We start from the raw sequence: 14,263 nt of genomic DNA, 5'->3' as shown, positions 1-14,263 counted from the left end.
GGCCAGCATCCCCTGCCTGGCGAGCCCGGGCTCTGCTTCTCCGGCTAACGCTCCTCTGCTGGGATTAAACCCCACGCTGGGCTGGTCCTACGGCAGCAGGCACCAGCCTTGAGGCTGTGGTTTCCCATCCCCAGGCACCAGCGATGCCCAGGGCAGCTGGGCCGTGCCAGCGCCCGTGGCCTGTCCTTTAATGCCAGAGGCTGTTTTATCCACCACCACCACCCCGCCCCCTTTGGCTTCCTGGCCCCAATGCTGAGCACAAATGCGGCTACTTCTCCCTCTTTGGTTAGCTGCCGGGGTGCGAGCCCGGGTGGGACCCCCCCCCGCTGTCATTCCCCGCCCCAGTCTGCGCGAGGCCTAACCCACTCCCCGACCCAGGCAACGGAACAAAATGCCATCTGAAAACACAACCGGCGGGGCCCTGTCTGGCGAACAGGTGCCCCAGTAATTAGCAGCAACATGAGGTTTGTGAAACCATGAACGCTCCCCCCGGGAGGGGGGGAACCGGCAGAGAGCGGGGAATGGGCCATGGCTTTGCACCGCTGGGCTTGGGAGAGAAGCCGCCCTGGGGGCGAGGTAGCTGTGTAGCGGGGGCGAGGTGGACGCAGAGCCGGATTCAGGAGAGGGGAAGCCATGCTGGCCAATGACGGGCAGTGCACTGGGGGCCGGGAGGTGCTAAGCCAGGATCTGCCAGGCCTCAGGGACTGGCACAACTCCCAGGGCGTGTGGGCAAGGGGGTCTCTTGGCCTAGGCTGTTAATGGGGGAGCTAAACGCCGCCCGCCCTGCGCTAGACCCTAAAGTGCAGGGGCTGGATCTCGGGCAGGGAACGATCAAGGCACAAGACTCAAAATCCAGCAGGATATCTGCCCAGCCAGGCCCTACCCCCTGCACTGGCAGTGGGGCAAGGGGGGGGCAAATGGCCTCTTATTGCTCAGGCCTGAACACCAGCAGTGGGGCGGGAGCAGGGAACTGCAGCGCCAACTGCCCCCCTGCCTGCCCCAGGGTCCCACACTGCCCCTCACCACCCCCTGCCTGCCAAGGCCTGGCCTGGCCCCAGCTGCTTGGGTTGACAATGGGGGCGGGGGGTGCTGATGCTGCCCTGATGTTGTGGGGCGGCGCCGTGGGGCCCGGTGATCTTTGGTTAACGGACAAAACCCTGAACCTGGCGCGCTGGGCCCCCCCCCACTGGCCCAGGGCTCAGAGGCCCAGGGCTGGCCTGTCAGTAGGGGGGCAGGGACAGGAGGTTTATTGGCTGGGGTGGGGGAGGACAGGCTGAGGTGTTTGGGGCAGGTAACTAGCTAGGGAGGAGGAGGTACCACCAGGGCAACATATTGGCTTATTTGTAATGAGCCCCCCGCAAGTTGTTACAAAGTGCTGAGGTGGTTTTTTTGGGGGGGGGGCACGCTTGGCTTTTGAGGGGATGCCCCCCACCATGCAGCTGAAATGGACGAGGGACTCGCCCGCACCGCCAGGCTGTGCCTGCTGGAGGTGCCAGCTGCTCTGGGCACCCGCCCAGCAGCCATGGCCAGGACCCCCCCCCCCACAGCAAACCGCAGGCCTGCGGGTGGGGGTTGCGCAACCAAAACACCCCAAAAAGAGCAAACAAACGTAAACCTTCTTCAAATCGCTCCGCCCGACACATCAGTGCCCCCCCGTGCATTCATGTCACAAATCAATACAATAGTTTTAAAAAACCTGCATCAAACAATTTCAGCCGAAGACGCCGTCACAGCCAGCGACGCCAAACACCCCCCCCAGCGCTCGCGTCAGCAGGACCCCCCCCCCCCCCCCCCCCCCAACAGCTGGAACTTACCACCCAGAACCTGGGAGCAGCAAACACCACAGCTCTACACCCCACCCCACCCTGCACCCCCCGGCCAGGGGGCTGGGAAAGGAGGAGGAAACTTTTCTCTTTTTTTTTTTTTTTAAAAGGAAACTTACAAAAAAATTCATGAAAAAAGAACAAAAATCTTCAAACGCAGCCATTGGGGGAGGGGGGCAGCCAGCGTGCAGCTTTCTCGGGGTCCCCCTGGGGCTCTGTCCCCCTCCCCCCCCAGCACTGGCCCAGTGCGTCAGAGCCGGCGGATTTCCGCACGGTTCCTGCGCCAGGCCAGGTTTGCTGCCCCCATGGGGCGTGTGGCTCCCCGGGTCCCGGGTTCGAGCCCAGCGGCGCCAGCACCAGGCACCGCAATGCAGATTTAAGGCACCGCACGGGGCCAAGCGAGGCGCCAGCCGCCTGCGGATTTGGGCATTTTGGAGGCCTGCCCCCTCCCACCCCCCACCAACGGGCCCAGGGGGAAGCTGGGGCTTTTATTTAGAATGGGAGGGGCCTGCTGGCAGGAGCGGGGCTCAGCGCGGATGATGTGGGGCAGCCTTTCTGCCCCCCTTTCCTCTGTGTTGGCACGTATGGGCCTTAGTGTCTAGGGAGGAAAGGTGGAGCTGGGCCGGCCGCTGGGCTGCTCCCAGAAACCATGCAACTGGGGGGGGGGGGGAGCGGCCGCTGTTCCCCCCCCCAGGCTGGCTGGGTGCCCCCCTAGCTTCCTCAGCTGGGTGGCGGGGGGTGGGGGTAGGGTTAACATTTAACTTGCCGGACCCTGACCATTCTTCACCCCAACTGGAACATGGAAGTGAAAACACCTAACAAGAGTCCGCCCCTCCCCCCTGTCCAGAATGGAGTGGGGGGGAGGAAGAGATGCACACCCCCCCCCCCACGCACCCAGCATAAATCACCCTCTACAAACCCCTTAGCCGGGGCTGCCTTCTCCCTCCAACCCCACCCCCCCTTCATCTGCTTCTCTCGCTACTACACAACTCACTCGCGCGTGCGCTACGAACATCACTGATTGTCAGCTGCATAAGAGCTATTTTCTCCAAGGGGCACGGCCGGCCGACCCCCAGCCCTGGAGGGTTAGGACTGGGGTGAGGGGCAGGGGTTCTGAAGAAGGGGAGACCAGCAGGGATGGGGGGCCCAGTATGTCCCTCGGAGAAGGGGCCGGCCTCTCTGTTTCACAGTCTATCCAATGTAACAGATACTGGGGGGAGGGTGTCTATCCCGTGGGGCAGGGGGAGGGTTTAGCACCATCTGAGGGGGGAGGAATCACAGCAGAGCATTTCACAAGGGGGGGGGGTATTGTTTTGAGAACGTGCAGATGAGTCTAAAGTGCCTGGTACCTTTAAGAGCTTGGTCTCCAGGTGAGAGAGATTTGGGGGTCAGGGATCTGGGGGGTGGGGGGCGGCGTTCTGGTTTATTGCACTTGTCCTGCCTTCTGCTATGGCGTGCATGGGGGAGTGGGGGGGGGGGGGGGGCTGGGATGTGCATAGAAATGAGATCCCCATCTGCAGCAAGGGCAGCACCAGCTCTGCCCCCCCCCCCGGCCCCAAAAAGCCACCACTCAGCACCCCCCTCTCAGGAAGAAGGGGGGCAATCCAGCCATGCCCAGAATCCAACCAACCCCCCCGCAACCTTGTCCACCGAGGTGGGTGCGGCACGGGGCCCTGTCGTCCTCCCGTGGCCCGCGGTGAAGAGCAGCGGGTGGTGGTGGGGGGGAATCTGTGTGTTGCCAGTCGGCTGTTCCCCACCCGTGCACGGATCCCAGTGGTGGGGGGCGGGGAGGTCACCACGGCGGCGGGGGGGCGGTCTGCTGGCACGGTCTGGAACGCAGGCAGTGAAGGCACTGTATATCCCGCAGGGCGGACGGGGCCGGTGCCGGGTCCCTCGGGCCATAGGCGCGTGGGACAGGTGGACAGAGAGCGGAGTCCGGAAGCACAAGACGTCACTGGTGACGCAGAAAAGCGGCACGAGGCTTTTGGAAGGGGGGCCAGGGCCGAGTCCTGACCCAGGCGAGTCCACGTACGTAGCATCTAATAGGAAAGGACAGGGGCCGGACCAGAGACCACGAAGCCTCCCCCAGTCCAAACTGGAATCCAACACAAGCAGCGATCCTGTCCGGCAAAACTCAAGCAGGGAGAAGATTACGGATCCTAGAGGTTTCCTGGAGCTGCGTCCTGGCACGGAGTTCGTGGCCAACCTTCCTCTGCCCAAAATCCCGCCAGCCAGTGCACGATGCAGCGTATCTCCCGCCTCATCCTCCCGGTGGAAAGTCACGGATTCCTGCTAGGTTTATCTCATTAGATCCTGGGATTTTTAGTGTTTCTTTTTCCTTTTTTTTGGACTTTTTCCTTTTTTATAAAACCCGGGAGAAAAAAAAAAGCAAAAAACAATAAAATCAACCGTGGGGCTTTTTTTTGTAGGTTTTTGTGGCGTTTTTTTCCTTTTCTTTTAAAGCAACCCCTCCCCCGGAAAAAAATTCTTTATCCTACAGTGGCATTCAGGCGTGGAGAAGCGTCCGGAGGGGGGCGAAGAAACGGGCGGAATCAGTCGGGGAGCAGTACAACCAAAAACCCCCTCAATATATAATTGTTCAAACGTTGCATATTTTTCCTTTAAAAAAAAGAAAAGAAAAGAAAAAAGAAAGGAACGAAAAAGTAATCCTTAATTGACAAAAGAAAACGACGATTGTCCCAGAGATTCGAATCTGCAGCCTTGCCACTCCGGGGCAGCCAGATCCACCCTCCTGGATCAAGCCTTTCCTCAAAGAACCACCCAAAAAAAAAAAGGGGGGGTTCTTCAAAACAACGACCAAAAATAAACCAAACACTTTTTTTTCCCCCTCCTATTAAAATAGGCCTCAGTCCATCTGTCCGTCTGCGCGGAGTGGATCTGGTGACCCAGCCCCCCCATTCCACCGCTTTGGTTCCTTGGTGAGCAAAGTCTATTGCCGGGTGTTTTTTTTTTTTGTTGTTTTTTTTTTTACAAAACTGTTTTCTTTGCAAAAGAAAGAAACGAACGAAGAAAAAAAAAATTGGATTCGATCTTCTAGATGCAGCACAAATCAAAGAGGAGGTGGCGATCTCCCTCGGGGCGAGCGCTCGGAGCAGAGACGCCTGGTCCAGCTGACAAGGGAAAGAACAGTTCACTGATACAGGGGTTTGCAAAGAGCAGAGGGGAAAGGCCCCATGTCCCATTCCCCGTCCCCCTGAGCCAGCCAGTCTCCTACCCTGGGGCCTGAGCCACCAAGAGGGCCAGGCTCTCTTTCCCTGACCCCCCCCTTACCTGCAGTTACTTGCTGTACTGATAGGAGTAGGCAGCGTGATCTGACGGAGACTCGACAGCCACTTGGCTCTGCTGGCCGCTGTTCTCCTGAAAGGCAGGAGGTTAGGGGGTGTGGGGTGATGCTGGCCCGGCCTCCCCGCCTGGCCCCCGCACCCCTATCCTGACCAGCGAACGGGAGGCCTAGGGAGGGGGCACTGCAGCAAGTGGTGCTGGGAGATGCTCTTCGCTCCAGGTCAATGCCCCGTGCTGACCTGAGGCCAGCTGGAGACAGGCGCACTTCCTGTCCTAGCCTGCCAGGGCAAGGTTGCTGCGTTGGCTGTTCAACAGCTGCCATACCCCACCCCAGAGGTGGCTGCATTTCAGACGCTTGGCCGGTTAGCGAGGCGGAGGGGTGAAGGGGAGATTAGAACCCGCGGCCCCCAGGACTTCCACCCCCCGGCTGACAGATGTGGCAGGGGCTTGCCCCTCCAGCTGTGCCCCCAGCCTGGAACAAGGCCCTTACCTCAACTGAGATGCTGGAGGAAGGCACGGGCGTGTACTGAGGGATGTAAGCTCCTTGCATAGCTGCTGCCGCTGGCATGTACTGGGGAGGGAGAGAGGAGAGGTCAGGGGGCGGCTGGTGCCCAAAGGAGCCCTGGCTGGGGCCCTGGTGCCGGCGGACGGGGGCCTTACCGTGCCAGTGCTACTGAGGGAGAGGTGGCCCAGCTGCTGGGTCAGGGGGCCCATCATGGAGGCGGGCTGGATGGAAATGGTGTGGTCCATGGTCGGCGTCAGCACCGTCCCCTGTGGCAGAGGAGAGTGGTTGGAGAGCGGCCAGGGGGGGCTGGGAGGAGAGGGACCTGGCAACGGGGGGGCTAAGTGCCATGGGAGCTGGTACGGCCAATCAGCACAGGGCCGGGGGCGGAGCCTGGGGCCACGGGAGCTGGTACGGCCAATCAGCACAGGGCTGGAGGCGGAGCCTGGGGCCACGGGAGCTGGTATGGCCAATCAGCACAGGGATGAGGCGGAGCCTGGGGCCACGGGAGCTGGTATGGCCAATCAGCACAGGGATGAGGCGGAGCCTGGGGCCATAGGAGCTGGTTCGGCCAATCAGCACAGGGCCGAGGTGGAGCCTGGGGCCACAGGGGCTGGTACGGCCAATCAGCACAGGGCCGAGGCGGAGCCTGGGGCCACGGGGGCTGGTACGGCCAATCAGCACAGGTCTGTGCCTGGGGGCGGAGCCTAGGGCCAGCAGAGACCCTGGCACCAGAAAGACCCTTTCCCTGGTGGGAAGGCTGTACAGGAAATGATGTCAGAGACCAAGCGAGGGACAGGAAGTGATGTGTAAACTCAGTATGTATCATTTCCTGTTGGCAATGAAATCCCTCTGACCAACAGGAAGTGATGCGTTTGGGCCCCATGGTTACCAGGTAGTGATGTCAGAGCAGCCTCATTGGCCCCGCCCTGAAGCTACTTCCCCTGGGCCCCCCCTGCCCTGCCCCGCCCCCCCATGGCCTCCTGGGCCCGGAGTCACAGGAGCCGCCCCGAGGGGTGGGGGGCTGGGCTGGGCTGGGCCGGGCCTCACCGTGGGCTGCATGAGGTACGACTGATGGTGCATCCAGGACGGGCTGTGAACCTGCGGGCAAAGAGGGGTGTCAGCGGGTCCCTGGGCCCAGCCGGGGGGGTCACACCCCGATGGCCCCCAGCCCCCGACACGGGCCCCCAGCCCCCGACACAGCCTCCGACACGGGCCCCCAGCTGGGGATCTCACCCCGACACAGCCCCCAGCCCCCAACACGGCCCCCTAGCCCCTGACACGGGCCCCTAGGTGGGGATCTCACCCTGACACAGCCCCCAGCCCCCGACACGGCCCCCCAGCTGGGGTCTCACCNACCCCGACACAGCCCCCAGCCCCCGACACGGCCCCCCAGCTGGGGTCTCACCCTGACACAGCCCCACAGCCCCCAACATGGGCCACCAGCCCCCGACACAGCCCCCCGGCTGGAGGTCATACCCCAACACAGCCCCTCAGACATGGCCCCCCGGCTGGGGGTCACACCCTGACACAGCCCCCTTCCCCCTTGGCTGGAAGCTCCTTGGCCAGGCCCCCGGCAGCCTCCCTCGCGCTGGTACCTGGTAGGAGGACATGGGTGACGGGAGGTAAGGGGCGAGCGTGGTCTGAGCCATCATCCTGTTGGGGGCCAGGCTGTAGGGGGTCGGGTAGAACCTGTGGAGGGAGAAGGGTGCCGGGCGTCACGGGGTTAAACTCCACGGTGGGATGCACAGAAAGGGAGTGTGCCCCCCCACCCCCCAGCACACATAGGGGGCAATGGGGGGGGGGAGGACACAGGGACTCACCCGTTCTGCAGAGCCGTGGTGGGGTCATAGGTCAAGGTCATGCCACTCTGTGGGGACACAACACCTGGGTCAGGCCTGCCCAGGAGTGCGGCCCCCCTGCCCCCGGCTGCAGCAACCCCCCCTCCTGCCGCCGCAACCCCCAAGGCCGCCACTGCCCTGCCACAGCATCTCACACCCCCCAGACAAGACACACCCATCCATGTCTCCCCCTGCCAGTTGGCAGAGAGACCCCCCCCCTGCCAGCTCGTGGGTTGGGGGCACACCGAACACCCTTGCCCTGCCTCTGCCCCGCCCCCCACTCATTCCAGCCCCCCTCCCTCCCTCACTTTCACTGGGCTGGGGCGGGGGCTTGGGGTGTGAGAGGGAGTGATGGCTCCAGCTGGGGGGGCGGGCTCTGGGGGGGGCTGGGAAGAGGGGTTTGGGGTATGGGAGGGGACTAGGGCTCTGGCTGGGGATGCGGGCTCTGGGGTGGGGCTAAGGAGTTTGGGGTGTGGGCTCCAGGAGGGAGTTAGGGGGCGGGAGGGGGTTCCAACGTGGGGCAGGGAGTTCAGGGTGTGGGCTCCAGCCGGGCGGCGCTTACCTCAGGCTCCGGGTCGGTGGTGCGGCAGGGCTAAGGCAGGCTCCCCACCTGCCCTGGCTCCGCGCTACCCATGCCCGCAGGCGCCGCCCCCGCAGCTCCCATTGGCCGCAGTTCCCGGCCAATGGGAGCTGCGGAGCCAGCGCTGGGGTCAGGGGCAGCACGTGGAGCTTCCCTGATTGCCCCTGCGCCCAGGAGCCGGACGTGCCGGCTGCTTCCGGGAGCTGCGCGGCGCCAGGGCAGGAGGGAGCCTGTCTTAGCTCGGCTGTGCCGCTGACGGGACTGTTAACGGCCCGGCCAGCGGTGCTGACTGGAGCTGCCAGGTCCCTTTTCGACCGGGCGCCCGGCAACCCTGGGCACAGAGTCGTACCGCTAGAGAAGGGACCCCATAGCCCCCTCCATCCAGGGCCAGAGAGCGGCTGGGGGTCCCAGGCTGGGCGAGGGGCCGATTCCCACCCCAGGGAGTCAGTCTCACCGAGTCGCCGTCCCGCGGCCAGGCCCGCCCGTTCTGCACGTACTTCCCCTGCGGCTGGCGCTTCTTCTGCCCCCCGTCGGCAAACTTGCAAAGCAGCGGATCTGAGGGGGCTGCCCAGAGACAGAGGCAGGCGTCACGACCGACCCCCAGCCCCCCCTGCTCCCGTCCCGCAGCCCCCCCTACTAGCCCTCCCCCCCCGCGCCCCCCCGGGCCCCCCAACCCCCACCCCATGGCCCCCCTGCTCCCGACCCACAGCCCCCCTGCTAGCCCAGCCCTGGGCTCCCCCCACGCTCTGCCAGGGCCCCCCAATCCCGACCCGCAGTCCCTGCTAGCCCAGCCTTGGGCTCCCCTCCCCATCTCTGCCGGTGCCCCTCACTCCTGACCCACAGCCCCTGCTAGCCCAGCCCTGGGCTCCCTGCACCCCCCTCCTGTCCCCATTGTTCCCGAGTTCGGCCTGGCAGGAGTTAAACCCAGAAGGGAAGGGAAGGGTCCCAGGGTCCCATCCCCCAGGAGAGTCATTATATAACAGCCCCCTCCCCGGCTCCTGCTGCCCGGGTTCCCCCTTGGGTGCCCCACCGTGAGGCCCTGCCGCCCACCTGGGATCCCTGGGGGAGTCTTGATGTATTTCCCGTTGAAGTGGGTGATGATGGCTTCGCACTTTTCTGTGGACTCCATTCTGTGAGGGGACAGAAGGCCTGAGCCCAGCGCCAACGACCCCCTCCCCGTCCCGCGCCAACATCCCCATGCNGAGAACCCCCAACGCCAACGTCCCCCAGCGCCAACGACCCCTCCCGGGCGGGGGGCTCTGACCTGGCGAAGCCGACGCCGCGGCTGGTGCCGTTGGGGTCGCGCAGGACGCGGGTGGAGATCACCTGTCCGAAGGGTTTCAGCATCCCCTCCAGCTCCTGCTCGTCCACGCTGAGAGGCAGGTTGGAGATGTACAGGTTCGTGGGGTCCTGCTCCTGTTGCTATGGAGACACGGCAGTGAGGGGCTGCCCAGCGCCCCCAAAGGGGCCTCCAGGGTCTCCCCTTCCCTGAAATTGGCCTCTGTGTGGGGAATTACTTCCTCTTCCCCTGCCCTATGGGGCTGTGGCTCCGTGAGGGGCACCAGCAGAGCTGTGGGGGAGCCCAGGGCTGGGCTAGCAGGGGGCTGCAGGTCGGGAGTGAGGGGCACCGGCAGAAGTGTGGGGGAGCCCAGGTCTGGGACGTCCAGGGAGCAGAGGGCAGCCGGGAGACGGGCTCCCCGTCCTGGGACAACCCCCCAGATTTCAGAACTTTCCCCTGTCCCGGGACAGGACGGAAAGTCCAAGTCTGGCCCAGGAAGAATCGTCCACGGCTCTGGCCTGGCCTGAGATCGGCCCCCATTCCCCCCCCGCCCAGGCCGAGAGAACCCATGGCCCCGATTCTCTGTGCGGCTCAGGGCCCCCCAAAGCCTCCTGGGCAAAGCCGGAGCCCAACCAGCTGCAGGGCGAGTCACAAACCTGCACCACGGGGGGGGGGGGCCCCAGGGTGGTGGGGGTCCGGGGGAAGGGACCTCCTACAGCTGGAACCATTAACCCTTTCAGTGCTTTAGGAGGAGGCCCCACACCCCCAGCAACTTCTCTCTCTCTCTCCCCCAGCGCCCCCCCATCTCCGTGCGGGCAGGGGGCATCTGGGGCACTTACCTTCGCCATCTGGGCCTGCACCCCGCTGGCCTTCAGCGCCGTCACGGCCTTCTGTGCCGCCGTGGGGCTGTCGAAATCGACAAAGCCGTAGCCTGGGAGAGAAGCAGGGACAGTGAGGGGGGGGGGGGGGGGGGGGGGGGGGGGGACCCTGCAGCCTCAAACCAGAGCCCGTGTGTTGGATATTTAGGATCTTGCGGTTTGTTGTCTCAAAGCCCTTTATGGGATTTTTTGCTTCCCATCACCCAGCAACCCCTCACCTGGCACTGGGAGGAGGCCCTTTTGGGGTGAGGGCGGGGTATGCGGGGACCCCTTGCCCAGCACGGAGATGCGGCTGGCTCTGGGGTGGGGCGCAGGGGCTGGGTATATGGGGACCCCTCGCCCAGCATGGGAGATGCGGCTGGCTCTGGGGTGGGGTGCAGGGGCAGGTTATACAGGGACCCGTCACCTGGCACTGAAATGCAGCTGGCTCTGGGGTGGGCACAGGGGCTGGGTATATGGGGACCCTTTGCTGGAATGTATCCAGAGCCCAGACTACTGGGGAAAGCAGCAGGGGGGTTCCCAGGAACCAGGGACCCTCCCGTGGCGCCGCTGTGGGGCACCGGGCCTCACCTTTGCACTTGTTGGTCGTCTTGTCCAGGATGGCTTTCGTGGAAACAATTTTGCCGTATCTGGGGGGGAGGGGGGATGCCAAAGAGAAGAGTTACAGTGGGCATGGGGCAGAGCGGCCAGCGGGACCCATAACGGGGTATCCCACAGCGCCTGCCACCCCCAAATCTCGCCCGGCTCTGAGCTGCAGCCGCCTCAGCAGGGGCTGGTTATACAGGGATCCCTCGAGCGGCGCTGAGCTGCGGCTGCCTCTGGGGTGGGGCAGGGGCTGTTTAACAGCCGCGTTGATTTAGGCCGGGAAGTGAAGGCGAATCCTGCAGCCGGGGTGGGGGTAGGGGACAGAGCTCTGAACTTGGGGCGAATGCCCATTGGTGCCAGCTAAGAAAGACATCCCCATGTCCCCATGGGAAAGGGTTAAATGAGGAATTCCTAGGGGCAGCGAGCCCCAGGCGGGGGGGGGGGGGGGATCCAGCCCCTCCTCCCCCCCCCGCAGGCCCCACAGAGCGGCTGCAAAGCCAGGGGTGGGGCAGGTTGGGGATCCCCAGCAGGGCAGTTCCCAGAGCCCCCCCCTTCAGCACTGGAGGTCATGAGATTTCCCCTCCCCCAGGATGCAGCAGCCATGGGGGGGCCTTTTAAAGGGCAGATGACTTCTGTGCCCCTCCCCCCCCCCAAGGCAGGGAAGGAAACAGCCCATCCCCCCTCGGGTCAGCCTGGCCGGATTTCCTGGCGGGGAGGGAGCGAGACAGGCAGGGTGGGGGAGGAAATCCGACCAGCTGCCGGATTGAGCAAGTCCCTGGCCCTGCGGGCACCGGGGGACCCCCTGAGCCCAAAGGCAGGGCAGGGAACGTGGCAGAGGCCCATGGCCCTGGATAGACACCACCTATGGAAATGGGTGGCGGGGAAACTGAGGCCGGGGGGGGGGAGGAGCGATTTCCCCTAGGTCCCAGAACCAGCCAACGGCACAGGTGGGAAGAGAACCCAGGAGTCCTGGTTTCCATCCCCTCCTCCCCCTTCACTCTAACCACTAGCCTCCGCTCCCGTCCCGTTTCATCTTTCCTGTGCCTCAGTTTCCCCAATTAGCGAGGCTGAATTAACCCTTCACAAACCGCGCGGGAGCCAGCAACCCCGAGCCCCCCAAGGGGGCGAAGCCGCGTCACAGCAGGAGGCGCCAGGCCCTGGAAAAATCGGGGTGCGATGGAGACGTGGAAACACTCCCAAATCCTGACCCATCCCTGAAGGGGTTACCCCTCCCCCCACCCCAGCTGAGAGCAGCTCCCGGAGCCCCTCCCCCCGCGAATTCCTGATCCGAACTGCACGGGCTGCCAGGGCGGGCGCCGGCGCCGGGCCACTTCCAGCATTCCCGACTGGGGTGAGCTGAGGCTACGGCAGCAACCGCCCCCCTCTCCCCCCAGTGCCGGCTCCCAGGCCAGATCCACCCCCACGGGCTGCTGCCCAGCAAGGCCCCCCCATCCCCCTGCCCCCGGCCAACGCAGAGCTCCAGGGGCCCCAGTCCCTGCTGGGCACCTGACTCACCCAAAGCCCTTCCCAAAACGGGGAGCCCAGGGCTGGGCTAGCAGGGGCTGCGGGTCGGGAGTGAGGGGCACCGGCAGAGCTGGGGGGAGCCCAGGGCTGGGCTAACAGGGGCTGCAGGTCGGTAGTGAGGGGCACCGGCGGACATGGGGGGGGAGCCCAGGATGGATTCTTGCCCCCAAAGGAAACCAGTGGCTGTGGTGACTGGGAGTGCTGGGGGGGGAGGCAGGGAGTGCTGAGGGGGGGCAGGGAGATGGGGGGGCAGGGAGTGCTGGGGGGGGCAGGGAGATGTGGGGGGCTGGGAGTGCTGGGGGGGCAGGGAGATGTGGGGGGCTGGGAGTGCTGGGGGGGAGGCAGGAAGATGGGGGGGGCTGGGAGTGCTGGGGGGGAGGCAGGGAGATTGGGAGTGCTGGGGGGGGAGGCAGGGAGTGCTGGGGGGCAGGGAGATGGGGGGGTCTCCGGCTCTGTTCCGAGCCCCAGGCAGAAGCAGCATCTGGAGGGGACGAGCCCCGGGGTCACGGCCGCATCTCAGCCTTTGGCTAAGGTCTAAGGGAGCGTCCAGGGTACCCCATGTGCCCACATGGGACACCCCCATGTCAGATCCCCCCCCATCTCCCGCCCCCCATGTCAGATCCCCCCTATGTCAGATCCCCCCCATCTCCCATCTCCTCCACATGGGACACCCCCCATCTCCCGCCCCCCATGTCGGACACCCACCATCCCCCATTTCTGCGCCCTACTGGGGGGATGTATCAGCCCCATGGATGCTTCCCTCAATCCCGCCCCGCTGCCCCCCCCCGGCGTACGGCTGGCACAGCTTGACGAGGTCCTGGTCGGTGGTGCCCGGGTGCAGGCCCCGGATGTACAGGTTGGTTTTGCTCAGCTGGTCCCCGCCTCCCCCGCCTCCTCCGCTGCTGCTGCTGCTGCTGTTGTTGTTGCTGCCGCTGGGACTCGGGGGCGCCATCTGCTGGGCCACTGACACATAAGGCTGCTGGGAGACAAGAGGGGGAGGAGCTGGTGAGCAGGGGGCGGGGCTCCCGAGGGACGTTGGTGGGGGCGGTGGGATCCGCAGCTGGTTGGCTCACGTTCCCCCTCCAACTCTTTGAATCTTTCCTCCTGCCCAGGGGTCTCAGGGAGCAACAGAGAGAGGGGCTGCCTGCCCCATCCTTAGCGGGGAGGGGAGAGAGACGGGTGGCAGGCTGGGGGCAGCGGACAGACAGCAAAGGGAGCTTCCACTGAACCCGAGGCCTGATTGTAATAACCCCCTGCCTCAGGTACCGGGGACCTGAGTAAGTCAGTGATGACGGGGGCCAGTTTAAACCATCCTAGGTACAGTCAATGGCATGAGGCCTGGAGGGGGTGCGGTGGGGCTGAGTCTGAGGGGGTCGAATCTGAGGCTTCACCCCCCAAACCATCCCCGCACACCGGCTAGGGCTTGATCACGGAACCCCAACTGCTAAACGCCCAACTCCTGCCCCCTCCCGGCCTGATGGGCCTGGGGCAAATGCCTGGGGACCCGGGGGGTGATTCCCGGCCACCCCGATATGTACACACATGCCCCGCCCCCCGGGAGAGGCAGCAAAAATCCCAGTGCTGCCACCAACTCCAACCAATCAGAACGCAGCATGCAAACAAGCTGAAGTCAGCCATGTGGCCAGTGTGACATCACAATGAGCTGCCCAATGAGGAAAGCGGCTCAAAACAGCTTTAATATTGAATTAAAGTTCTTCAGTGGGGGGGGGGGGGAGGTCACGACCTGGAGTATCGAACCTCCCCCATCCCTGGAGACCTACTGCCTGTGCCTCTCACTCCCAACCCGCAGCCCCTGCTAGCCCAGCCCTGCCGGTGCCCCTCACTCCCAACCCGCAGCCCCTGCTAGCCCAGCCCTGGGCTCCCCCAGCTCTGCCGGTGCCCCTCACTCCCGACCCGCAGCCCCTGCTAGCCCAGCCCTGAGCTCCCC

At 64.6% G+C, this 14,263-nt stretch overlaps 1 protein-coding gene across 3 annotated transcripts in view; it reads right to left on the bottom strand.

Moving 5' to 3' along the window:
- Window positions 1-1,928: 1,928 nt before the first annotated feature.
- Window positions 1,929-14,263, bottom strand: part of RBMS2 (RNA binding motif single stranded interacting protein 2) — a 22,051-nt gene continuing 9,716 nt past the window's right edge. Inside the window, exons 2-14 of one of the 3 annotated variants that reach the window (XM_034791804.1) lie at window positions 13,110-13,294; window positions 10,777-10,835; window positions 10,168-10,259; window positions 9,314-9,471; window positions 9,100-9,179; window positions 8,504-8,613; window positions 7,452-7,498; window positions 7,227-7,320; window positions 6,679-6,729; window positions 5,787-5,897; window positions 5,617-5,697; window positions 5,115-5,201; window positions 1,929-4,954 (exon numbers count right to left, since the gene is read on the bottom strand). In XM_034791804.1, coding sequence (XP_034647695.1) covers window positions 5,121-5,201; window positions 5,617-5,697; window positions 5,787-5,897; window positions 6,679-6,729; window positions 7,227-7,320; window positions 7,452-7,498; window positions 8,504-8,613; window positions 9,100-9,179; window positions 9,314-9,471; window positions 10,168-10,259; window positions 10,777-10,835; window positions 13,110-13,294 — 1,149 coding nt within the window. In that variant the 3' untranslated portion in view covers window positions 1,929-4,954; window positions 5,115-5,120. The remainder of the gene's footprint in view (window positions 4,955-5,114; window positions 5,202-5,616; window positions 5,698-5,786; window positions 5,898-6,678; window positions 6,730-7,226; window positions 7,321-7,451; window positions 7,499-8,503; window positions 8,614-9,099; window positions 9,180-9,313; window positions 9,472-10,167; window positions 10,260-10,776; window positions 10,836-13,109; window positions 13,295-14,263) is intronic. The other 2 variants (XM_034791806.1, XM_034791805.1) reach the window with 2 other exon arrangements.

The sequence above is a fragment of the Trachemys scripta genome, chromosome 16 (genome assembly GCF_013100865.1).
Source record: "Trachemys scripta elegans isolate TJP31775 chromosome 16, CAS_Tse_1.0, whole genome shotgun sequence".
In the NCBI taxonomy this organism is placed as follows: Eukaryota; Metazoa; Chordata; order Testudines; family Emydidae; genus Trachemys; species Trachemys scripta.
The sequence above is the reverse complement of the archived record's forward strand: the minus strand, read 5'-3'. Positions and strand labels throughout refer to the sequence as shown.